Here is a 26,187-nt window from a genome sequence, read left to right on the forward strand (position 1 = left end):
GGTCAACAAAATACACAAATATTCCTTGGTGACGTCAATCTCCACTGGGATGACCTAGATGACCCAGGACTCAAGGGCCTAAAAGCTTTCCTCGCTGACCTTAAACTTACCCAAATCTGTGTCAGCCCCACACATGATGAAGGCCCAACCCTTGATCTTATAATTTCCGAAGTGGACTCCACTCAGCTTGAATCGATTACACCCTGCAACTGGTCTGACCACCACATCATTACATTGCATCAATGTAACAATTAAATTACTTTCTATCCAACCCACGAGAACAAAAATTTAGAAGAGGAACCTAAAAAAAGTCGGTTCCGACTTACTCACAACTTCTACTCTGAACATCCTGCATCCACCCATAGGCTTATCGGATGTACAACATCTGACTAATCACTACTTCCCCTCCATGAACACTGTACTAGACAAACTAGCTCCCTTACAACTGAAAAGAGTCCCCACAAAAGAATCAAAACTCTGGTTTGATGGTAGACTAAATGAAGACAGACCATCTCTAAGACTAATTGACTGATGATAGAGAATGTCACCATCATCTGACTACCTCAAGCTATTAAGAAGCACGAGAAATGCCTGCCAGAGAAAGGTAAGACTATCAAAAGCAGACTTCTTCAGCAAGAAATTAGACCATGCCAAGAACTGCCCCAAAAAGGTATTTGAACTAATCAAATCTCAATCTAAGGCCGCACCCCATCACCCACAAACTAACCCAGGCTCACTTCCCAATTGCGAGGAATTTGCTGCCTTCTTTACTATGAAGACAGAAAACATAAAGACGGACCTGCTCAACGACTTAAAATCAGATACTCACATGGACACTTCACGACTCCCGCTAGGAACCCATCCACATGCTCCGCAAAGTTTGACCTCAAAAACCACGCGTCCTGGTCTTCCTGCCACACGTACAGTGAAGAATCTATATTAAAAACGCTCACAGCCCTGAACACTTCCAGCCAATTCACTCTGCCCGCAAACTATATAAAGACTTAACCCCACTGCTATTGCCTCTATGGACCAAGATTATCAACACCTCTCTCCATCAAGGAACCATCCCAAAAATCCTGAAAGCAGGGTATGTATCCCCTATCTTAAAGAAGCCTATAGTGGACCCCTCGGAACTAAATAACTATCGCCCAATTTCCAACATCCCCACTCTGGCCAAACTTTTAAAAAACATGTGTCCACACACAGCTTAGCAAACACATAGCCCTATTCAACCTACTTCACCAATACCAATCCGGCTTCCATGCAGGGCACAGCACTGAATCAGACATGACCCGCATGAGAGATGACGCATTAAAAATTCTTGACAAAAACGAAGCCTGTCTACTAATCTTGCTTGACCTATCCTCGGCCTTTGACACTGTTAAACACAACAACTTGACTGATCTCTTGAAATACAGTTTGGGATTATCTGGATCCGTGCTAAATTGGTTTACCTCCTTCCTATAGAATAGATCACAAAATTTCAAGGTTAATCAATCTTTATCCAAGCCCATCCCAGTTAATTTAGGAGTACTGCAGGGATATTCCCTTTCACCCACACTTTTCAATCTGTTCATAGAACCTCTCACCGAACTGCTCAACTCCCTGAAGGTTCATTACCACATGTACGCAGACGACACACAACTCTAAATAAAGATCCACTAACTTGAAGACATCAAATCCCTCAATTCAACTCTTCAAAAAACGCAGAGCTGGCTAGAGCCGAAAACCATCTGAAACTAAACACCCTCTAAACGGAATTCCTCTTAATTGCTCCCCCCAACCAATCGTCCACCATCCTCAGGTGGATGAACCACCTAACAGCACTCAAAGGCCAACCCCTCATTATAGACTCAGCCAAATCGTTTGGAGTGACCCGGGACATAAATCTAAATATGCATAAACACATTAGCACCTCTACAAAAATAGCAAACTTTCAAATGAAAACCTTGAGAAGACTGAAACCCTTCCTGCCAGCAAATGACTTCAAGCAGGCAGTTCAAGCGCTAGTTATCCCTAGAGTGGAATATGGGAGTGTCACTCTATGTGGCCTCCCCAGCTCGTCAGCGGCCCCTCTAGGAGCTTCACTCAACGCAGCTGCCAGACTCATCACAGGCTCCAAAAGAAACAGTCATATCTCCCCTGACCTGCGAGCCCTCAACTATCTACCTTTCGAGGTGAGAATTCATCTAAAAAATTGTTTGAATGACACACAAGGCATTACATCACAAACCTCTGAGTTATCTAGCTCAGAAACTAGTGCTCTCATGTGGTAACAGATCCAATAGGAGTCCAATAATCTCCTATTGAAACCACAACGATTCGTAAAAAAGAAAACATACAACTGCGCCTTCTCAGGAATAGCGCCCAGGATTTGTAATGCTTTGCCCCCAGAAACGAGACATAACCCGTCTACTGAATTCTTAAAAAAAGAAGTGAAAGCTATTCTCATGGCTAACTTTACTTGAACTTTCCACATACATCTGTAATGTATCAATTTATATAGTACTAGCAGCCCGCCCCAGCGTTGCCTGGGGCAGAAGGGGGCTGGGGGCAGTATTTCAGGCTTGCCCGTCCCTCGGCCCGTCCCTCCGCCTGTCCCTCGGCCCGTCCCTCCGCCCGTCCCACGGCCCGTCCATCCGCCCGTCCCTCGGCCCGTCCCTCCAGGTTCATTTACCTTACTCGCCGCTCCTCCTCGCGCTGCTGATTTTACCGCTCCACTGCTCCTCCGCTTCTCGCTGGTCACGTCCCTCAGCCCGTCCCTCCAGGTTCACATACCTTACTCGCCGCTCTCGCTGGTCATTACCGCTTGTCCGCCGCTCCTCCCCGGCTGTCCGCAGCTCCTCCCCGCGATCAAGTCCTCCGCTCTTCCTGTTGCTCCTGAACGCCGCTCCTCCCCGCGCTCTCGATGTCATGACGCAGACATCGCGGCCGGCGCTTCTTTCAGGGGACTACTTTGTTTTTAAAGTTAATTTCTTTAATTTACGTTTGATTTTTATTTTATGTAGACTATGTCCATCTACACACCCTGACAATTTCAAGGATGTATCGGGTGCGTGGATTGGCGCTGTGGTTCCCGAGTTTACCTTGCCAAAAGGGTTGTGTTCTCTCTTTATAAAAGTAGTATAGATTTGTGAACCTTCTGTATTAGAGTAACCTATAGCTCTCTATGCTTGTTTTCAATCACTTACATTTGCACAGTAAAGCGCTCTGATACCCGTAAGGGTCTTGTTCGCGCTATACAAAACCTTAAAAATAAAATAAATAAATAAACACAGTTATATCTATAACTGAACCCATTGCTACTTGAATGTTTTGATCTCAGCATCTAATAGACTCACAGCACCTTCATGTGTTTGCAAGGGAATGATCCTATAAGTGACCTACCTAGCCCATTTCTTAGTATGTCTGTGGACAACCACGATGTCCTTCATAAATTAACAATTTCATTAACCCCTAGTGGGTAATCAACATGCAAGTTACCATGCTTGAATCTTTTTTATGGCCAACCTCACATAATTAATCCAAAGCTTTATATTGATGCCATATGTGACGACCGCAAATATACATACAAATAAAATTAAAAGTACTGTTCATGAATAAAAATAAAAAAAGAATCACTATCTGCAACAGCAAGTAAAAACCACAGCATCATCATATATAGTATGTATTTTATTTGTGGAAGCCACACCTGATGTACATAATCTTGTAGCTCCTTTCAGATTCCCACAAGTAATGCATAGAGCTCCGCTGCTCCTTACCTTGATTTGCGCTAATATAAATACTAATATATACCTGTAAAATATTATTAAAGTGTTTGTACCTTCGGCCACAGAGTAACACATGAGAAAATCTGCTCCAGCTGGCAATGTGTACACGGCAGCTGCGTCGACTTGAATTTCATTCTGTGGCTCTATGCAGCTGTCAACTGTGTCGCACTCAATGACTGGATCGTCAGACTTGTCTCCGCGGCAAGCCTGAGAGAAGTGAAAAAGAGCTTTGTCAGCACAGGAGGTTGCATTAATTTGCTCTGTAGTACCTGAACAAGACAGTTCCAACAGATCAGTTTTGGAAACAAGCATTGGCAAAGTTAATAGGTCTGGTGTCAACAATGGAGAAAGTATTTGTTTATGTATTTGCAATATTGGAGAAAAAATTGCAAAGATAAAAAATATATAAATAAAGGAGTGGCCCAGCTGACCAGGCACCCCAGCCCAGGCACTGAAGTACACTCCTTTTCAGGTGGTTGTGCACAGATGCTCAGGAAAGAAGACATGGTTTGGCAGTTCGGGCTGGACTGTTCCCATGAGGCACAGGGTCAGACTGATTTGCATTTAGCCATGTCTGAACTGGGGTGGCAGAGTGAGCTAAAGAACGGTGATGGATTAAACCCAGATCTTTTGACTGGGTGTGAGTGTTTGATTGATTCAGATGCTCCGTCCATCACCACCCCCTTTTGTACCACTTTTGGCCGCCATAAGTGTGGCAGGGTATGCTCAGTCGTGAGTCCCTTGCTCACTTTGGCACTGGATTCAAGCAAGCCGGGCTGAAGACGGCTGGAATGCCAGAAACCGGTCCTCGGAAGCTTGTTTCCGGTCCAGGGAAGACATGGTTTGGCAGTTCGGGCTGGACTGTTCCCATGAGGCACAGGGTCAGACTGATTTGCATTTAGCCATGTCTGAACTGGGGTGGCAGAGTGGGCTAAAGAACGGTGATGGATTAAACCCAGATCTTTTGACTAGGTGTGAGTGTTTGATTGATTCAGATGCTCCGTCCATCACCACCCCCTTTTGTACCGCAGGAAACACACAGGGCAAAAGAGGTAGTAGATGTAGTGGTCTGATACAGTGTCACAAACTGTATACTGTTGTGGAATGTAAGAGAATGGCTCTGTATATACTGGACCAAAGTAAGGTACAGAGGTCCACAGTCCCCAGAGGTATGGCAGAGGCTAAAGTTAGATATAAGCTAACTCTCTAAAGTAGTAGCTTGGTTGAGTAGTAAGGCAGTATCAGAGGACAGTGTAAAGCATTTGTTGTACACACTCAGTCAGCAAATGGTCTCACACACTCAATAACTGAACTCTAGGCCAATTGTTTTGTATATAAAATGATATTGTTGTTTATTTTAGAACCACAAGTAGGTATCATAAATACTTTCTCAGAATGATATGATGCAATAGAATACTTTCTAATAGCAATAGACTTTGGAATGCAATAGATACAGTTGTTACAGTATGCAACACAAGTTAAACACAAAATACCATTAAGCTCAACGGGAAGTTTTAAATAAATGCAATAAAATCACTTTACATATGTTTTTCTTACTCAGGGCTGGATCCTGGATTCAGCCCTGGTGCATTTCCTGTAAACAGTTGAAAGAAATCGTTTTTGTTACACCAGTGATTTTTAAGGAATATTTGTAGGTTTTGAATATCGACACTTAGAAGAAATTCAGGCAGGTTGGGTTGTAGTATTGGGGAAAGAACACAGGCCCTGGGAGACTGATTGGCTGGGACCCAGGGCACATCAAGTCAAAGTGCATCAGAAATCAAGCCAAAAGGGGGGGACTGCAACAGAAACCCACTTTCTCACATGGATGGATTCAAAATGCGAATGATACATGAAAAGGCACAATGATGCAGAGGGCTGACTGAACGCTCTTCTATGTAAATATATATTTTTATTATAGTCCTGCTTTTTGATTACTTGTGTGGATAAAGAGGCAGCATCTGTGAGGCCTGCACAAATAACATGACTACATTTGTCCTTCACTGAGAACCAAACACCCAATTGTAGCGCCTGACTCTCAGAGGGTAGCGTTGCAGAGCAGTCTAAGGCTTACGCAAGGGAGGTGGTGTGGGCTAGTAATCAACATTTGCAAGTGCGCATAAATAACACTCAATGATTGCTCCTCCCTCCTCCACCTTCGGAGGGGGCCAGGGTGGGCTTCTGGCCCCCGGTTGGGCATTTCCGCGGGGAGCGCGACGGCGCTCCCCGGCTTGACTTCGGGCCCGGAGATGGGTCCCGGGCCCGCTCCAGTCTTCTTCGCGGGAGGGGGGCGATGGCGCCTCCCGCCCCGCCTCCTCACACGGGGACTGGAGATGGGGTCCCGGGCCCCTCCTCCCTCATCTCTTCACGGGGGCGCAACGGCGCTCCCCGGCTTAGTGTTCAGCGGGGGCCAGGGTTGGCTCCTGGCATCCTGCGGGTTCAGTTTCACAGGGTGCGCGACAGTGCATCCTGGCTTTACTTCTTTGGGGGGCAGCCCCGGGACCTAACACACCCCGGGGGCCCATTACAGACTGGCGGCGGAGCCCCACGCGCTTCGTTGCTGGTTTCATAAAAGGTCAAAGGTCGCCTACCTTCCAGGGGCCATACCTCAGTCCCTGGGGGTCTGATCTTCTCCATTTCTGGCTCTTCTTGCTACTGGTGACCTCCCCTCACAGTTCCCTGGTGGTTTTTATGGATATCCTTGCTATTTTCAGGAGACACTCTGGGTTCGCTATCAACTGGGCGAAGTCGGTCCTCTTTGTGTTAAGTGGCGAACCACCCAGAGTGCCAGTGAATTGCCCGGTGAAGCTGGAGTTGGTTAGTTTTCGTTATTTGGGGATTCAGATATCGAAGGACCCCAGGGTACGCTTTGGATTGAATTTATTACCCCCATTGGCCAGACTGCGTGGTGATGTCGCAAGGTGGAAAGCATTACCACTTTCCTTGGTGGGCCTCGCCGTCCTCTTTAAGATGTTGGCTCTCCCGCGCTTTTTATACGCTCTGCAGAATTCCTTCGACCCGGTACCTCCGTCGTATTTTAACGAGATCGAATCTTTGCAGCGTGGCTTTCTGTGGGATGGGAGGCCGCGTATTGCATTATCAAAATTGATGTTGCCCTGGTATGACAGGGGCATTGGTTTGCCTAATATCAGGAAATACTATTGGGCGTCCCAGTTGGCTCCTATTAATCATGCAATTTATGGCTCGCCGGTAGACCCGGGCTTTGCGATGGACCATGGCCAAGTGCCCGGGAGAGAGTATACTAGAGTGTTGTATGCGAAGAATGGTCGCTTCCCTTTGTTGGGTCCTTCATCGACGGCGACGAGGTTATAGCACAAGGCTAAAAGGGCCCTTAAATGGGCGGGCGAATAACGCTGGCTACGCCTTTGTGGAGCTCGGAGATGTTGGGTAATCTGTGGAAAACAAAAGGGGTTGACCGTTGGGATTTGATTGGAATTTCACAGGTGCGAGATGTGTGGGGTAAGGATAGAGTGTTGACATTTGATGAATTGCAGGCCAAGTACCAGCTGCATGATACTGAACGGTTTAGATACCTTCTGGTTAGTCATGCTTTACGTGCTGTAGTCCCTAGGGGCGAGACACCTCCGGTTGCCTCTCCGCTGGAGGACCGACTGTTGGATGGTTATTTGCCTACCAAAGCAATATCATTGACCTACAGAAAACTCATTAATCATACTGAGGATCCCATAGTGCAGCTTAGAGAACAGTGGGTGGCGGATGGATTAGTTCTGGATGAGGAAGATTGGAGGGAGGCGGTGTCATCCCCTAGAGTAGTGGCGGTCCCAATGAGACTTCGTTTGGTCCAACTCAGAATTCTGCACCGTTCCTACACCACGGGCTCTGGATTGTTGAGGATGGGGTTGGCTGTGTCTGCAGATTGTCGAAGAGGGTGTGGAATGCCTGGAACGTTCCTTCATATTCTGTGGGAGTGTGAGAAGGTCCGTGATTTTTGGACGAGGATACATTTGAAGATGAGTGAAGTATGGGGTGTGCTAATTGAATTGGAGGTGTGTCGTTTTCTGCTGAATGTTTGGGAGCCCTCCGACCTCTCGAGTCATGGCAAACTCTGGGTCACTCTTGCTTGTGCGATAGCCAAACGTAATATTGCACAACTCTGGGGTGCTGTTCGGGCACCTCGGGTTGGAAAGTGGATGGAGGACCTCGACTGGTGTATGTTCCGGGAGAGGTCTGTGTATGTGTCGAGGGGGCAGCCCCGCAAGTGGGGTAAGGTCTGGGTAGTTTGGAATGCTTATCGTGGGGACATTTGTACACCACCCGATGTGGACCCTGCCAGTGTGGAATCGGAAGACGCCTAAGCCCATTCTTTACATTTTGCTTTATTGGTCTTACACGGAAGTCTATGTTCTCTACATGTATATTTGCAGTCACTCAATGCGCTCTGGTCAGTTTTGAGTTGTGTAATGTTTCTTCTTTTGTTCAATGAAAAGATGTTTAAAAAAATATAATCTGGAAATGTGTCTTGTTCCATGGGTGTTGCGTGGGAACACCCACAGCAACAACCATGGAACGCCCCTTCCACGCAAAGTGCTGCGTGTGAAGGGGTCGTATTTACAAGGAGAGGAAAAGTCATGCAGGGTGGCTTTTCCTCTCCTTGTACATATGGATAAGTGAAATGCGCCTCCAGTACGTCACAAAAACTGACTTCCTGGTGGCGCATAGGGGTTGTAAATCTTCCCCTAAAAGACTAGATATAGTCCTACTGCCCGAAACTCATCTCTCTGAGTCGGCAAAATTGAAACAAGACTGGATGGGGAGAGGGATCCCCTCCTCGGGCTCTTTGCATTCAACAGGGTGAATACAAGAAACATCCACCACCAATAGGAAGAATGAGGTGGTTATCCTCATACATACTCATAGTTCGAGTACAAAAGAATTGGATTGATGAAGCAGGATGATAAGTCTTTGACCGACTGAAATTCATGGACAGTACCATAGTGATTGACTCTATTTATGCCCCCCACAGGTGCTAAACGGACCTGGCACTCCACATTGAACAAACTGCTCACTGAATTTGGTCCTAGCAAATGAATAATTGGGGGTGATTGGAACATGGTTTTAGACCCTCTTGTGGATACAACTGGCAGCCGGACATCACAGAGAGATGACAGGGGCACACCACTCTGTTAGACCTTTAGCACTTATTGCACTTATCAGGAAAACAATTTAAATACCTCTCACCAGCCCACTGCTCTGAATGGAGGATATATTTCTATCTACTAAACCCGAAGATACCCTCATGTGAGATTAGAGTGAGTAATATCTCGACCATGTGTCCATTCTCCTTACGTTAGACCTGCAACTGGTCTGACCTGAAGCACAAAAGTGGCGATTAAATGTCATGAAACTTAAGTAATAGAAAAAGCAATGATGGGATCTAATCTGTGAATAGCTGGATGTTAAAGTCTGTGCAAACTCCCTGCAACTATAGCAGGCAGCGGGGAAAGCCTACTTAAGGTGAATGCTCATGAGGGATTTGAGTGCCTTGCGGAAGCTGTACCAGACAGATCAGTCTAGAACTTGAGAACTGCACCATGTAGGTTGTATACCATGCCAAGTCTTCCCCAGCCCTGCTACAATACTTAATTAACAAAAAAGTCCAAACTCAATACTATGCCGACATCAACAGCAGAAAAGGCCCCGACTCACATGAAAAGAAAAACCTATAAACATGTTGAAAACTCACAATGCCTCGTAGCATGGTAACTGAGGCAAAGAGGAGCCCAATTGATTATTTCGGCCATACATAATGCTGCTAGTACAACTCTGTCACATCCTATAACCAAGATAAATAACATTGCATACTTTTACACTAATTTGTATCGCACTAACTGCCCAGAAGTGTTCTCTTGTGAAGAAACTTTTGTGAATAAAATACAGATTCTGACATTATAATTACAATTTAGTGAAAAACAATGGGGCATATTGTCAAGCCCCTATCGCCACCACAACGTCACTTTCAGTGACGTTATTGTGGCGATAGGGGCTTAGCCCTATTGACAAGGCAGCGGTAAGCCACGTAAAGTGGCTTAACACGGCTTAACGCTGCCTTGTGAATAGGGCCCACTTCACACTGTTTTTAGCGTGAAAGGGGCTTGCAGTGGGTATTGCGGTGGGTGTTCTATCGCAACACCCATTGAGTTTGACGCTACCTCCTATTCAAGGGCAGCGTAAATAGGAGGTAGCACCAAACTTAAGACCAGGAAAAATCTGGTCTTAAGGTGGTGAAACGAAGAGAAATGCTTTATTTCGCCTCGTTTTTGCTTTTTCCATGTGTGCTGCCTTGTGCAGCACACATGGAAAAGCAACATACTATGGTTTGTTTATGTACAGGAAGGTGTCCTGTACATAAGAAACCATGGCATGTTGAAGCAGCACACATGTAAGTTACAAACTGGCATTTTAGGTTTGTTCATGTGCAGGAAGGTACACCTTCTTGTACATAAACAAACTTCCCTGCTTGCAGACACCCTTGCACTCTGGAGAAAGGGTGCCTGCAATGGCGCTAAGTTGTGAAACTTAGCACTATCATAGGGGGAAAGCAAGCCTGCACCATGTCCTTGAGAATAGGGTGCAATCTCGGGTTTCCGAAGTGGCGGAGAGAGGCGTTAAGCCAAGAAGGCTAACGCCTCTCTCCGCCACTTCATTGAGAATATGACCCTGTATCTAGATATAACAGAAAGAGAAGAGGAAGAGGCAATAAAGGCCATGGCTACAGGTAACCTCCATGGAGAGGCGGCTTTCTGGTTGATTTTTTGTAAAAGTACACAAATGCATTCAATCCACTCTTGTCAGGGATCTATGGAGAGACCATGGAAACATGCTTACTTCACCTAGAATTTAAATACTAATCAAAATATTGGCTACAAGACTTAATAAAGTGATACACTTTTTAATTCACGAAAATCAGGCCAGATTCATACTGCAGTGCAGCTCCTGGAGCCTTACTCAATCTTTGATGCATTTACTCTGTCAAATTAGACAAATAAAAGATGAAACAGTATAATTACCTTTTGTGGCAGAGAAAGCGTCTGACTGGGTGGAGTGATGATATCTATTCACAACCATGTGATAATGTGGCGTTGATGAAAGCAATGATCTAATGGTTGTATACTAACCCTTCTGCACAGGACCCATTTTTGGCAATTGTGCGCTTTACAAGTAAATTAATAATGATAATAATAACTACAATGGCTTTATCTCAGAAACCATATTGATAACTAAGTGCATGAGACTGGGATGCCCATTATCTCCACTGTTTTTGTACCTAGATTTAGAACCCTTGGCCATATCCATCCGTTCATCAACAGTAGTGGCAAGAATCACAACGGCAGCAGGAGAATTTACATTGATCTTATACACAAATTACATCTTTTTGATGCTGCCTAACCCTAGCATGCCAATACCCTCATTGTTCATACAGCTCATAAATGATTTCTCACTCTTCTCTAGGTATAAATTAATTTATTAGAAAAAACAAAAAATAGAGCTCAGTCAGGGGAAGTCACTACAACTCTCCTTTTGGGGTAGAGGCCAAACCATCCAAATTGTGCTGGATCTGGATTTGATTATGTTTTTGGAATGATGCCCCTTAAAATCCCAGCTGCTAACCTAAACATGATTGATTCCCCTGTATGGAAATGTGTCTGTGATCAGACACCGCCTCGGCTTGCCTCACAAAATCTCTATGCTGCTTCTACCTCTGGAGACCTATGCTTACCACATATACATACTATAAGGCACATTATCTTTACAAAGTCAACTATCATCTAAACCCTCAAAAGGAAACTTCTGCATGGCCAGAATTGAGCAGTGCCTATATTATGGCATAAAAGGAAACAAAACATAAAACTACCAAACTTATTTCAGCTGAAATGCACAATATTTTGCTATTGATGCAAAAATGTCCTGGAGAAAACAATTTCTTACATTCCAAACTAACCATAGACAGTTCACCTTTTCTACGGCAGGACTGGGGCGCTAAAGGGATCAATGATATCAGACCTAATAATAATAGAGAGCATTTGCAAATATTATGTCTGAATTTAAGCTATCTTGTAACCAGTTTTGGGGGTACCTACAAATGAGACAATGACTACAACCCCAATTGGGGACAGAACCCTGGCCACAGTGCACGTGTTATGTTATGTTATTACACAGACTTATATCACGCATGGCTCTCTCTAGGAGGGCTTCTTAGCGCACCTAATGCAAACAGCACTAAAAGACACAAGGTCAAGAAACTTAGAACAGACAGGTCTTAAGATGGTTCCTGAATCTAAGATAATTGGTATTTCTTCGCAGGCTGGTCAGACGTTTATTGCATAGGCTAGGACCCGGAAGACGCAAAGAATATATCATGGGGTGAGAAGGCTGGAGCAAAGAAGTAATAATAGGCACGCCCAAGTTATTAAGAATGTGGCGAGCCACACATAAAGCCATAAATTGAACTGATTTCTCCATCTGAAGTCAATGCAGAGGATGATACAGAGTGTACTCTCTGCAGATGGCATAACATCTCTGAAGAAGATTTTAGAATGATCTGCAATTGCTTGTTAACATTCTTCGTGGAGCCCAGATATAGGATGTTACAGTAATCTAGGTGTGAAATAATTAAGGCCTTTACAACCTTCCTCTGAACTCAAGGAGAGAAAAAAGCCTAGAATTTTCATCCGACTTCTCAGCAAACCAGAACAAGTAAGATTTCACCACTTTGATCTGTGATTCAAAGGACAATTTGTTGTCAACCCAAACTCAGACATTTTTTAACTGCTGGTTCAGGAGCCTGAGGTTTTCCCAATACATTAAGGCATTAGCATTTAGCCTAAGAAAATTCAAGTTTATCCATTGCGCCCCAGAAGTCATGCAGCTCCTGAAGTTAGAGGTGCCCCTCTCCGCAGGAGACAACAATAACAGAGTCAATTGAGTGTCATCAGCATATGACACCAATGACAACCTAAATGATTCTACAATGTTTGCTAAAGGGTGAACATATGTGTTAAACAGTGTAGGGCTTAAAGACGAAGCTTGAGGAACCCCAAACTCCAGTTGGCGCTTTGTAGAGGAAAACAATTGGGATATCACTTGGAAAGAACAATTGTCCAGAGAAGAAGTAAGCCAGGCAAAATCCTTGCCCTGAATCCCGATCTCACTTAGTCTGCTTAATAAAGCCTTATGGAATACAGTGTCTAAAGCCTGCACTTGGGTCTAGTAGAATCAAAGAACCTGACCCACCCATGTCCACAACTGGCAGAGCTACTCTGTCACCCTGAACAAAGTACTGTAAGCCGGTCTAAATCCAGTTTGAGATGGGTGCAATAGATTATGTTACCCCAAATACTTTACCAGTTGACAATTAACAAATGTACCCAAAACGTTCGCCAAATACAGCAGAAGAGAGATTGGCTGATCAGATTTTACTTTTCATACCAGACTTTGTAAGCCATCTAAATTGAAAGGCTGAAATTCTTCTACGCATGAGCAAAACGGGAGCTTCCTTTTCGATACCATGATCAGCAATGGCTTAGAATTAGTGTTGTCAATGGAGAAATTAGAACAAATATCCTTTACTTTTTTTTACCAACAAATTTGCAAGCATATTACACTGCCTGTTAGATGCATCAGCCACAGGAGAATTGTCAGTTGCCTCTATAATGTCTTGAACAATAGCAAAAGTTTATTCTGCTGAGTTCTGACTACCCTCAATTTTCACAGCGTAAAAATTAAAACACTCCTTCTTAATCTTTTTATGGTAGATATTAATAGCTGACAAGTAGGCCTTTTTAGCATTAGAGTCATATGATTCTCGCCATGTATGTTAAAGCACTTGACAGCGTTCATTTTGCTCAACTAAATGATTGCCATACAACTGGGCAACCGTTTACTTTTGTGCTTATCCGTCCTTAACGGGATAGGTATATCCAGAGCCGAGACATTCCAAGCATCGGTATTCATCAACGCGTCATTTATATTAGTGTTGGACACTCTGGTATATTGCGCTGTAGCAAACTGCAAAAGTTTGTTTCTTCAAATTTGTAACATTGTCTGCTTACACATGGTCTACTTCACTACGGCCAAGAGAACCGCCAAGTGGTCTGTCCAAGCAAGAGGACCGCGACTTTGCACACACTAGAGGGATACGTTGGAATACACAGGATCCAATGACTTACATATCTCTAATTAAATGTAAAACATGAGCCAAAATGTTGGAATCTAAGAACAGGTTCAAATATCAAATGATATTGAAATTGCCATACTCCAATGCGTACGGTATGAATTTTCTCCACTATCGCCTCCAAAAACTTCTTCTCCCAACTGGGAGGACAATAAACAAGTACTCCAGAAAAGTTACGTTTTTGGTGAAGCCAGTCAGGAACAGAGTGCTCTCACAGTCTGGGATAGTAAACTGCTCCAAAGTGCAGGAATGAGCCTTTTTAGAAATGACAGCAAAACCCTCACCCCAGAGATTTCTATCAAGTCTTTTTAAACTGTAAGCTGCAGGAAGTACAAGAGACAGATCTGGCATGTTGCCTGAGCCAGGCCTCAGTTAAGAATAAAGCATCAGGTTCATGATCCATAATAAAATCAAGAACATCAGCATTGTGGGACCAAAGAGCAGCAATTAAAGCTAAACATACACAGTTTTAATGCCTTCAAACTGCTCCGACTGGAACCCCTATTGTTCACAGGACATACTGCAAAATTGCACGCCTTGTAGCTATCTTCTACCACGCCTGCCAATTCGCTAAACATCAATAAAGATGGCCACGCCGCTGTGCGCATGAGCGAGAGAGTCAGGCAGTAGTCAAAAGCCTGACGTCCCTAAACTCCGACGCTTCGCGCTCTAGTGTTCGTGCACTCATTTTGTCGCGTCACTTCCGCTCACAGCCCGTTTTCGTATCTGTTCCTGATTCATGTGCGTTCCGTGCCGGTGTTCCTTTCTGCCAGCAAGACTCCGGCTCCTCTGTTGACCTGACCCCTTCGATGTTCTTTCGGATATCAAGGGGGCTTCTATTTCGTTCCTGGCGACCTTTTCTTTGCACCAATAGCGTTTCCGCTCTGGACAATTAAGGTGGTGCTCGCATCTCCATATTATTTTCCTCAGCACCGGCTTAGCTCTCTACTTTGCTTCCTGTCTAGGACTCCCGCTTGTTGCTCCCGGTTCCGCCCGTCAGCCATACTTGGTTCCCGTTGGCCGGCTGGACTTGGGTGGAGCAGGCGCGGGGTCTTTTTTGGGGCATTGTGGGACTAGTAGTCCGCCTGAGTTACCCTGTATTCATTTTCCCCCGGGCCATTAGTTATCATTTGCGGCATCAACGGACCAGTCTTTGGTGTGTCGGAATTGTCAGGGGCTGCAGCTGAGGAGGCTCAGAAGATCCGGTACAGGCGCCTGCCACTATTTATGAGTTATTTTACTAGTGTTATTGCACATCAGGGTAAGTCCGGTATTAGTGGATATTTTTCTCATGAGATTAGGTACATACCTCTTGTATATATATATTGTCTCTTCTTCTTTTAGATTTACCCATAGCAAGAAATGTAGAGAGTTTAGCTGTGGCAGTTAACAAGGGATGTATGGTGTTCAAGAGAGGAGTGTTGTTTCTTATCTATAGGTAAAGTAAACAGGGGAGGTGAGGAACAGGGAAACATAGGTTAGTGGAGTTTTTCCTACTTTGAACATTGTTCATTTGTCCTCTTTCCTTACAGTGCCAGTATCCGACTTACAGAGACTCCCGGTCCAAGGTATCTTCTTCCCTCCTTCCCTTGTTTTGTTCCCTCCTTTCCCTCTTTTCACCTCCACGTGCTATGGTCTGGTAGGCGTGTTGGTGTTAAGGGGGAGGGGCTGGGCTTATCATCAGTTCCTGGCACTCCTGTGAAAATAGCTTGTGGATCCTTACATCTTCCCCCTTACCGAGATTCACAGAGTGACTGCAGCTGGCTGATATAGTGGGGCGAAGGGCAAGCAAGTGTGGAAAAGTATACAGTCAGTAATGCCTGGACAAACGGGCATAATTCCTGGCCCCATTTAGACATGGGCGGGCGCAGATGGGCCTGACTTTGGTGTACCTTTGTTGAGCCTGTGGCATGTCTATGCACCAGACCATTTTAAAAAAGATAGTCGGACTTACTGATGAATTCATGTGATGGCCAACTAGACGCACAAAGTAGGATTTGTCTCCCGAGAAAGGCACTGACAAAATTGCTACTATAGCGCATTCTCCCTCCGCAACAGAGAGCGGAGAATGCCACTAACAAAATACAGAATAAACCCAACTTTATGAACAGCCGGGAAGCAGCAAAATTCCTCAAAACATGACTATCTAGGGAAATAGGGTAATTACCGGGAGCTAATATCTGGATATATGATTTTTTGATCTCTAAAAAAGGCCTATTACTACACAAATGGCAGGCCCAGATCCAGAAAACATAGTCTTAAGACGAGTGGTCTCACCAAGCGCATCAAGTTTAGTTTTTTAAAGGTGCTACATGAATCCAATTTACTCCCCACAAGTTCATAGAGCAAAAAAGTCCACAACAGATGCATGCCGGCGATGTCACCTCCCTGGTGGGGACATTATATATATATATCTTATGATCGTGCCCCCTCATTCAGATGCATTGGAACAGTGTTTCAAAAGCTATTAAAAACACAAGTGCACTATCCTTCGCTCCTTTTTGGGCACTAACAATTCCACACGATACACATGATGTCCCTAGCTCGAACAATCACAAGAGAAGATGGATGGCCTCCTTTGATGCTGGAAAATGTCTACATTTCCTACCTACAAAGACTGGAGGATGATATGGGCATAATGGCAGCCCTTGAACAACTAATTTATAGACTTAAAGATCAGGTTCACCATTTTATTGATATATGGGTTTCATTCCTTTCCAAAGCTATCAATATCATAGAGCTACCATCCACTGATCAAGAACTGACTAACAGAGTTTCTAAATTGGTGAAGGCATGCAGTAGAATGGCGAGGTCCAATCAAATTGGGAATACTCAGCCATTCTTGTATATTCCTATGGTCATGTAGAAAAGTATCAATCTTTAAATAGGACATTGATGACTATAATGACTTTAGAATTGCATTCTCCCTCTTATACTATATTACCTACAGTAGGTAGTTATAGTTCGGACCAAGTTTCCATAAGAAAAGTGTTTTTGTTTTGCTAATAACTGGTGCAGTTTGATGAACCTTCACAAAACTTTCAAAGCTAGTTTTGCCACTCACTTCTGTTTGGAATGTTTCGGGGTGATTTGTCAAGCGGGGGCTGGAAAAAGGGGGCTCCTAAAACCGGTTTTCCCCATGCAGTTTCCCATAGGTGGCCAGTGACAGTGAAGGTTTCCTCACCACTTCTCTTACAGACGTAACAGACCCGATGTTCTCACCCTTTCTGAAATTTCAAAGGACCCTCAGGATTTGAGTGCGCTCGACCCACTCTGGTACATTCCTGTGGCAAATGATAACCTTCTTGCTGCGCCACCAACAGGCCTGATAGTTGATCACAGCAGCCAAACGGCATGATGGCACGTTCCTGTATAAAAACTCAAAAATATACATTGCAGCTAAACTTCTCCCAGGACACCATGCTGAAGCAGAAAAACTTCTTAACCTTCTGGCCTGCCCTTCGGGAACTGAACATTTGCTTTGGCTTCATTGAGTCTGCCACAATGTTTCCCACTAGTGATAGGAAACACAGAGCATTCACAGAGCCAGGCGAGCTTTAACATTTTCTAGAGATGTTGGACACTAGAGACATGGATGTGGCATGGTTCCCCTGCCCACTGTAAAGCCACCGTCCATGGTCCCATAAGAACCTTGGATCCACTGACCCACATGAAGGACTGTGAGCCCTTTGGAACAGGATACCAATGGTTGGAGTCTGTACTGATGCAATGGAAAGATGGGGCAGCAAAGACCTCCCCTCAGCAGCTGACCACGCATAGACAAAATCCCATTCCCCTTTAAAGTCATAGGTGTCTGGAAGAACAGATACCACTCTCGAATCAGTGCCATTCTGCTGAAGGGAAGACCCATCCATGGGTAATGAGGGGATTAACGGGGAGCAACTGAGGGGGGGTGGGGGGGGCAAGAGGAGGATGAAGATTTCCGCAGTGAAGGGGGTTGGGGTTTGGTAGGAGTTGGGAATTTCATTACAAGACCGTAGGCTACCATTATGCATTATTCTTTTAATGCAACTTCAAGCACAGCCATTTTAAAAACACGTGGCCGAGTTTATTAAAAGTTGGGTCAAGAACCCCCTTGAAAGAGAGGCAAGGAACATCTTGGAGGCAGAATGCCCATGCCCTGTTATCCAAGATAAATACTGTCTTACACCTAACTTGGATCCTGAACTCATCAAGTTCCTATTCAAACTGGGCAGGGATCCCAGGAAAGGTATAGAACGCTCCCTTAAAAGTTGTTAGGATCGTGTGCTTGACATGATCGGCCCATTATGCCATATGATTGATTTAATTGAGGAGAGCTATATCAATGGTTCGCAACCCAACATTGACCTCCTACGAGGATGGAGCCAAAGAACACTAATCCTCCTCTGCAATGCCAACGCTTCTCTAAATACCGATACCGAGAGAAGGAAAGTGGTTTTGTCCACAATTGATCCCAAGCTCTGCGACATGGCAGAAAAGGAATCTTTATCCAACCCTAATGGCCTCCTCTTTGGGGAGGATATGATTAAAGATTTAGGAAAGTACGTTGCAACCTTTATGGTTCTGCACAAAGCGCAAGCTAACGTGTGCCCAACCCAAGTGTTTTTGCCAGGGCCGGCAGAAGGGGTCATTCTGCTGGCCGCTTCTTCCAGAGACCCTTCTGCAGAAAAAGAGGTTTTGGTCGTCCGTTCCAGCCTAGCCCTTCATTCTTCCCTCAATGAGGTAGATCCTCCCGCTCAAGAGGCTTTAGGACCAGAGGCGCTAACCCCTCCAGCACCTCAAGTAAGTGCCCTTCCTCCTCTTTCTTCCTCTTTAACACATAGAGTAGGGGGTCTCCTAAAACATTTTCTACACATGTGGAAACAAATTACACACGACCCTTGTGTTTTAGAAACTGTTCAGGGTTTCAGAGTAGATTTCATGGAAAAGTCCATTCCAGTATTAACTCCCAAAGTTTTAAACCTGACACTAGAGCAGCAATATATTGTGGCATAGGAGGTAAACTCAATGTTAAAGAGGGGGCGATCATAGAAGTTCCATGGGAACAAAAACATTTCTTGAGCAATATTTTCCTGGTAAAAAAAGGACAAAGGGTGGAGACCAGTTATAAACCTAAGAGAATTGAAGAAATATCTCACTTACAATCACTTCAAAATGGGGGTTATCCATCTCCTCAGGGTCATGCTTTTAGAAAACCACTGGCTAGTGAAGCTAGATTTACAGGACACCTACTTCACAATTCCAAAGGCAGAGGAATCGCAACCCTTCAATTTGCATGGACGATAACCTTTATCAGTTCCAAGTTCTTCCCTTCGGTCTATCTTCGGCCCCTTGGTGCTTCAGCAAAGTAATGAAGGCCATTACCACGGCCCTGAGAGAAAGGTGTGTTCGCCACATAATCTATTTAGACGATATATTCATTATGTCTCAAGACCATTCTCTAATTCTGAAAGACTTGAACACTACTGTGGATTTAATAGAGAGTACAGGTTTTATTATAAACAGGAAGAAATCCATCATGACTCCCTTTAGGTCCCTAGAGTTCCTGGGTTTCACGGTAGACACCGTGAAGTCTATGCTCTTACTTCTCAAAAAGAAGATCCAAGATTCGGAAAGAGATACATCATGTTCTGAAACTAGACCTTGTAACCTTAAGGGAACTACCAGACCCCTGGGCCTCCTATCATCATCTATTCAAGCTATCTTCTTGGGCCCTCTTCATCGAGCCCTTCAAAGACTGAAGCACAGGGCCCTCCGACTTCTCACAAGGGGGTTGTGAGCTATGGTGACTTATTGAACAACATACCGCGTTCGTGGTGATCAAAGTAAGATAGATTTAGATGATAGGTAGTGAGGAAGGTAGGGAGTACGGCAAATGGGATTTCCTTAGCAGGTGGGACAAACCAAAAATGCACTTCCTATTACGATATTTTTCACGAACATATGTGGAAGACTGGAGCAACTCTTCTAGTTTCATGCAATTGTATAAAAGGCACTTCGTGGTGCGATACAAATATTCCTGGAATAATCTTTCTAGGGGCCCTAGGAGTGTCAGCGGTAGTCCAGGTGCAGCATGCGTGTACTGGAGTAACACTGCGATAAAGTTGTAGTTTGGGTGGAATTTTGTGACTGTGATGTAACTTCTAAGAAACTCATTATAGATCTGGCACAGACTCATTTCAGAACTGAAGCATTTTCAATATTCTTACAAGGAATCCATAGTTGCTTATTTACCTTATGCAGCTATCAACCATTGAGAAAAAGTCAATAGTTTAATGTTATGGGGTGATTAAATAGATGGATACATTGACAGGAGAGGCAGGCCTATGGGGCACACCATGCCAAGCTAAGCTTTCAGATTAAAGGCTGTAATACAATGCCAAAGAGAGAACCTCTAGGTTCGACATTTCCAGCTGGTCTAAGCTGGAGGGGCAAGTTGCCTCACAGCCGAAATGTATAATCAACAGTTCACAGAGCACCAACGCTGAAGCCAGGTTGGCATAGAATGAAGGGATGAAATCTTTCTCACAGTTGGATTATGAGTGGAGATCAGGATATGGGGAAGGACTAGTTTAAGTCCTTTATTTTAAGCTCAGGTACATCAGTGTTGAGGAGTAATATTAAAGAGGGCCAAAATGAATAACTCCTTTTCTCGCAGAGGCAAAAGGACGACAGAGTTTGATTGCAAAAGTGGAGCAAACTTATCAGTTGGGAAGCAAACTAGTGAAAGTCTAAGATGGGGGGTATTATGAGGTGTGGGATTATGGTGCCTTAAAACCCAGACAGAACATGGGAGATTAGTGGGCAGAAGACCCAGGGCACCCACCAGCTCGCTCCAATCACTAGTATTAAAGCTATCCCACTTTTAATATTATGATAGTGATAATTCAGATTGTCATTTCCTCATAGGAACAACAAAATCACATCGCCAAGTACATACATGCAGCGTAATGACACACAATGCTCCCCTCCTTGCGGCTCTTGTCAGGTTCCCAGGACGGCACATGGCATGGGCATAGCTGGCCTCTTTTGAGGGCATCATGTTGGAACCTTTAGGGTTGTCATTATTGATGAACAACATTGCTCAATATGGCAACCACAGGGGACACCCTGATCACATGGATTGCAAGGTGTCCTTATGTCAAAGGAAAGTCAAGTAAGAATGTCAAACAATTGCCGAGGATCACATAATATAGTCAAGCAAATTATAGGGGCTTCCATTACTTAAGGCCATCCCAGTAGAAGGTGGGCCGTCATGAATAGAATTCGGCCAGCAGCAGCACGCCCGGTTGGGGCTAGTTTGACTTGAGTCGCATACAAGTACGCCAAGAGACCAGGACCATGTACCAAAGTCATGCAAATTAGCCGGAGGGGTTCCAGTTGGATCCACATAAATGGGACTGCATCAGAACATAAAACTTCAACAGTTGGACTCCGACATATTGTCACTGCACCACTCATATTGTAGCAGTTAATGTCCTTTGAGGAAGATCAGATAAACAGCACAGGATTTAGCTGCACATGGACAAATCCTTAAGGGGATTATGGGACAAATTGAATCATGCAGACAAGTACCATAAGTGTGGGCAAGGGCACCTTTCATTGATCACCTGACTCAGCACTTTCACCCAAATTCCATGCAGCAGGCTTGGGATACAATTGCACCTGTCTGTTGAGCTACAGCTGGCTGTCCCTTTGGAGGGCTCCATAACAGGGTGTATCACCTTGGCCTAGAATGCAAAAAGGGCCATTTCCTGCAGCATGTGTCCCATATAATTGGTTAAAACAATACGTCTGTTTCTTAGAAGGCAGGTATTAGTCCCCCCACGCACCTCAAGATCACCCAGACTCTGAATTGTGAAATAAGATCTACTTTCAATAGGCCTGGACAAATAAAGGTAATGCATTTAGTCGCATCTTCATCCAGCTGATATTATTGAGAGTTTCAGAGACTGAGGGGTTGTAGCTCCATGCAATATGTTCCCAGTTCAGGAGCATGGGGAAGCAGATTTTGAGGGAGGTTAGCATACCTCAGAGGTGTATCTGTGGGTTAAGGATGTGTATCTCTGGTCTCATGGCTGTGTAGAGCCATTCTCATTTGGCACACTGCCTGTCTCTTGTGTTCCTCCCTCGCCCCACCGCTGAAACATTTCGAGGTAGGTCCTTGGTAAATTTTGTGCTTACGAAGGTTCTCATGAACAAAGCAGTTTGTTGTATCTTTTCAAGGGGATGAGATATAAGTTAGGTACCTAATCGCTTACAACGTAGCATATTAAGGTGGGCGGTGTAAAAATGTCAAGTTGCACCCAGGAGATTCCCTCATTAATATTAGCAACTGCTCACATTGCTAGCCGAAAGCAGCCCGGAAAGCCTGGGGGCAAACACCACAGATTAAACTGAACAGGCAAAATTCCTGTAAGAAAGGATGGATACATGGAAAGTATACCCTTTCTCAATGTCACATATTTCTAAGCTCATTGTATAGTTGAGCCTTTACATATCATAGTAGGATGGTCACCAACGTGGAACAGGCTATTGGGTATGCCTTGCCAGAACATTGACACACACTTCACACAAACTAGAGCCTCTATGAAGGATAAATGCTGAAAACACGGACTGGGGTACGTTTGGCTCAAAAACCCTCTTCACTAAGCTGCAGTGCGTCATGTTGTTGCCAGGTGTCTTTGAGTGACAGGCAAGTGCATTGGGAAGCTGTATTAAGTAACGATGTATACTTGCAGTGAGGAAGAGGGGTCCAAGCAGGCCCACAAAATGTGGGCTGTGGCAAAACATGAAACTGGGAATCTTAAATTCCGATATTATCATTGGATTAAAAATAAGCAAGAAAAAACTTCAAACTTAAAAAAAAAAAATAAGCAAGAATCTCTGACTAGGAGGGGTAAAAATGTTACAACATGAATTATAAGGTGACTAGAAGGTAAACCAAACAGGCTTTGATTCTGTGGAGGGCAATCAATTCCAGGGATAACTATGTGAACTAGGTCTATTGCTGGTTTAAGCACCAAGGGTCACAGCTGGTTAGCAGGTAGTGTGCATCTGGGATTAGACTGCAGTTAAGCAAGCCTGGTGGGCTGCGTAAGTTGTCACTCCAAAAAGGGTGTAGTGACTGCAATAGTGTGCACAATACATATAGTCCCTCAAACCAGATTTGACACTATGAATGTGTTCACCATGGTTTAGCAAACAAAAAGGTCTGTGCATATGTCTGGTCAAGTTCAGCAAAGTATGTGCACTCTGGAACTAAGGGCATGTTACAGGTTGCTTCGGTTAAGCAAAAACTGGCCCGCCCAGATAGCCATAGTAGCTAGGCTGATTGCGGAAGCTGCCATTTAACAAGTGTGCTGCTATCCCAAAAATTTGGGGAAACAAGGTGTTAAAGCACAAAAGGCTACAATGTATTAGAACATTTGGCATGTCCAATTATTCAAGAAAAGGCAGGTAGCTGTCCCACCCACTTGTCTGCTCCATGGTCCATGGTACACATTAGCAGAAGTTGGGGAAGTGCACGACTTGCGCTATGAGGGGACATCAGCATGGCATCACAGCAGCTAAATATCGCAGTCGGAAGGTGAGGGGCTGGCATGTTATATGGTCATGTAATGAAGCAGGATATGGGGAGACAGGCAATACGCTGTCTGAAGGGTACATTGCCAGGAACCCACAAATAGTGGGTATTTAGAAAGGGGTTGCGTAAGTTTGCTATTCCAAAAAAGCGTGTGCTGGGACTCCAATGAGGTGGAGAAAGAAGGGTTCAGTGCACTCATGCTGACAGTTACTAGAACACAGCGTGCATTCAAATTTGGAAGGAGCAGGTACATTTCCACTGCTGGTGCAGTACACGGTTATCAGTTGGAACCCCCATTTTGGGAAAAATCAAGTACGGGGTAAACAAGGGCTTAGTCAACCCTAAATGTAAGGATGTAAGGCACATATTGCACGCAGTGCACAATGGATTAAATCAGACATAACCATGGTTACGAATAGCAGTGGTCTTTCTTTCCCGTTTGGATAAGAATCCTGCCCGGCGTGGTACTCCTATACAGGAGGAGGCCAATTGGCAGAGATAAGGGTATGTGTGGGCCACAAACAATGACTTGTTAACAATTACACCGTTGGCCTGGGAGGCAAACTCCAATATGTTTTCCAGCGTATTCTGATATCAGTGACTGAGCAGTGATGGGTAATGCACGAACCGGCAGCACCCATCAAGTAGGCCCTTATTTGCACATTGCACCATAGGGATTTCCCTCTGAACTGTGGTTAAAGTAGAGAGCAGTTCTTTCAATTCCGGGCAGGCCATTGAACAAGCCTATGGATGAGTAAATAAAACGATGGTTAAAACAGAACAGTAGTCCACAATTTAAGTGGAGGCGGCAGACTTGCCTTCGATGGGGTAAATAAGCCATGTACAAGCTCATCAGGCAGGAGGGCTTGATGCAACTTTAATACAAAGTATAATAAAATACAAAGAGCTTGGTAAATAAGGAGTGGTCTCTTGAGTGGATACACCACTAGATTTCCCTGATAGGGACGGGGTACACATTCAGAGGTGTCCAGCTAGAAGGACTGGAAACCTTCAGAGGGAGATGGGAAGTATCCAGCTAGAAGAACTGGTAATCACACGTTGCAAGAGGTTATGAAGCCTGCCATGATGGGGGCCCTGGATAGGACAGCGGCCACATCCAGGTCTGTGGTGGACTCGTAGGGCGATACTGAGGCTAATTGATATGCAGGGTAACCTTTCAGGAGCACAATAAGGGTGCATTATGCCAAAATCCCAGGAGTCTTTATGGCAGGACTCTGGTAGTGAACGACGGCTCCCCGCTAGTCCCTCGGGCGGATGTAAGCCTGAGCAACTGGGGGCTTGCATGGTTACGCTCCGCGCCTAAAAGGCATGAGTAAAAGGTATGGACTGGTGGTCCATGATATGTTAGGGGTATAACCCCCACAAAATTGTAGAACCAATTGGAGTGGCCACGGTGCAGTTGGCTCATCAGGTGGGCAGGGCAGCTTAGGTGAGCCACCGCTGCCTGCCCTTGGATCGCCCGTAAGTTAACACACCAAGTTGGCAAACTCCTTGTATGTAATAATCCTGCAGTAAACTTTTTCCAACAAAAACTTGTGTGGACTGTATTATTTTATGCAGCACAACTATTTACTGCTATGGGGGATGCCAATATCGGCATAATGCAAATATAGGGGAGTTCCATGAAGGCTCAAGAAGTGTCACTGAATGTGGGATCATAAGCATGTCACACTGGATGGGCGAGGCACACAATTATGGAGGATTTCTCATGAGGCAAGTGGGAGTCTTAGAAAGCATAGGTGAGACCAAGGGAGGATGGAGGACTACCAGTATGACTGATGAAGTACAAGGGGTGGTGGGGAAGAGTTACAGCAAGGCTGTGAGTAGCCTCAACAAGGATGTTTCGAAGTCTCAACAAGGATGTGGGAGACTTAGCGATGATTTGGGAAGTCTCCCTGAGAATATGCATACCCTCCACGAGGGTGAAAGTAGTCTCAGTGAGGAAGTATGGTGTCTCAGCGAGGATGAGAGGCAGCTCCGAAGGGTTGTGGGTTGTGTCAGTGAGAATGGACGCAATCTTTTCGGTACGATGGGAGTCTTAGTAAGAATGGAGAAGTTAGATTGAGGATGAAAGTGTCAATGAAGAGAACAAAAGTGATTCTGCATGTGGTTTGGCAAGTCACACCAAATCTGTGGGTGCCAAAATGAAGAGAGTCTAAGCATGAATTGTGGAGCTTGCAGGGAGGATGGGGATTTGTAGTAAAAATGATGGAGTCTCAGTGAGGTGGGCGAGTTACATTGCAAATGTGTATAGTCTCAGCTAGGATGTGAGTAGTCTGATAGAATGTGAGTAGTCTCAGACAGGGCCAGCTTTTTCACTGGAGGGGCCCTGTTCGACAATGTTTGTTGGCGCCCCCTCAAATGACCACCTCTGCCACGGATTTTGTTACCACCACCCTTTAATACTGCCTCTCAAGTCTCCAGAACCACTGTCTCTTGGATTCATTTAGTTTTATAGCACCACTCATACCAGTGTTTGGTGTCAGAGCACGTTGCATCACACACACATTGCACAGAGACAATCAATCATGCGTGTGTAAATCAGTGTATAGAAAATGTTACATCAGACAGGAATACAAGGTGTATTGTAG

General features: G+C 44.8%; 1 protein-coding gene across 1 annotated transcript in view; it reads right to left on the bottom strand.

The window, feature by feature from the left end:
* The window catches only part of LOC147728245 (caspase-6-like), a 155,663-nt gene that overhangs the window by 25,550 nt on the left and 103,926 nt on the right, over window positions 1-26,187 (bottom strand). The window contains exon 7 of the mRNA XM_086962092.1: window positions 3,827-3,980. Coding sequence (XP_086818218.1) covers window positions 3,827-3,980 — 154 coding nt within the window. The remainder of the gene's footprint in view (window positions 1-3,826; window positions 3,981-26,187) is intronic.

Source organism: Lissotriton vulgaris, chromosome 3_1 (assembly GCF_964263255.1).
Source record: "Lissotriton vulgaris chromosome 3_1, aLisVul1.2, whole genome shotgun sequence".
Classification (NCBI taxonomy): Eukaryota; Metazoa; Chordata; class Amphibia; order Caudata; family Salamandridae; genus Lissotriton; species Lissotriton vulgaris.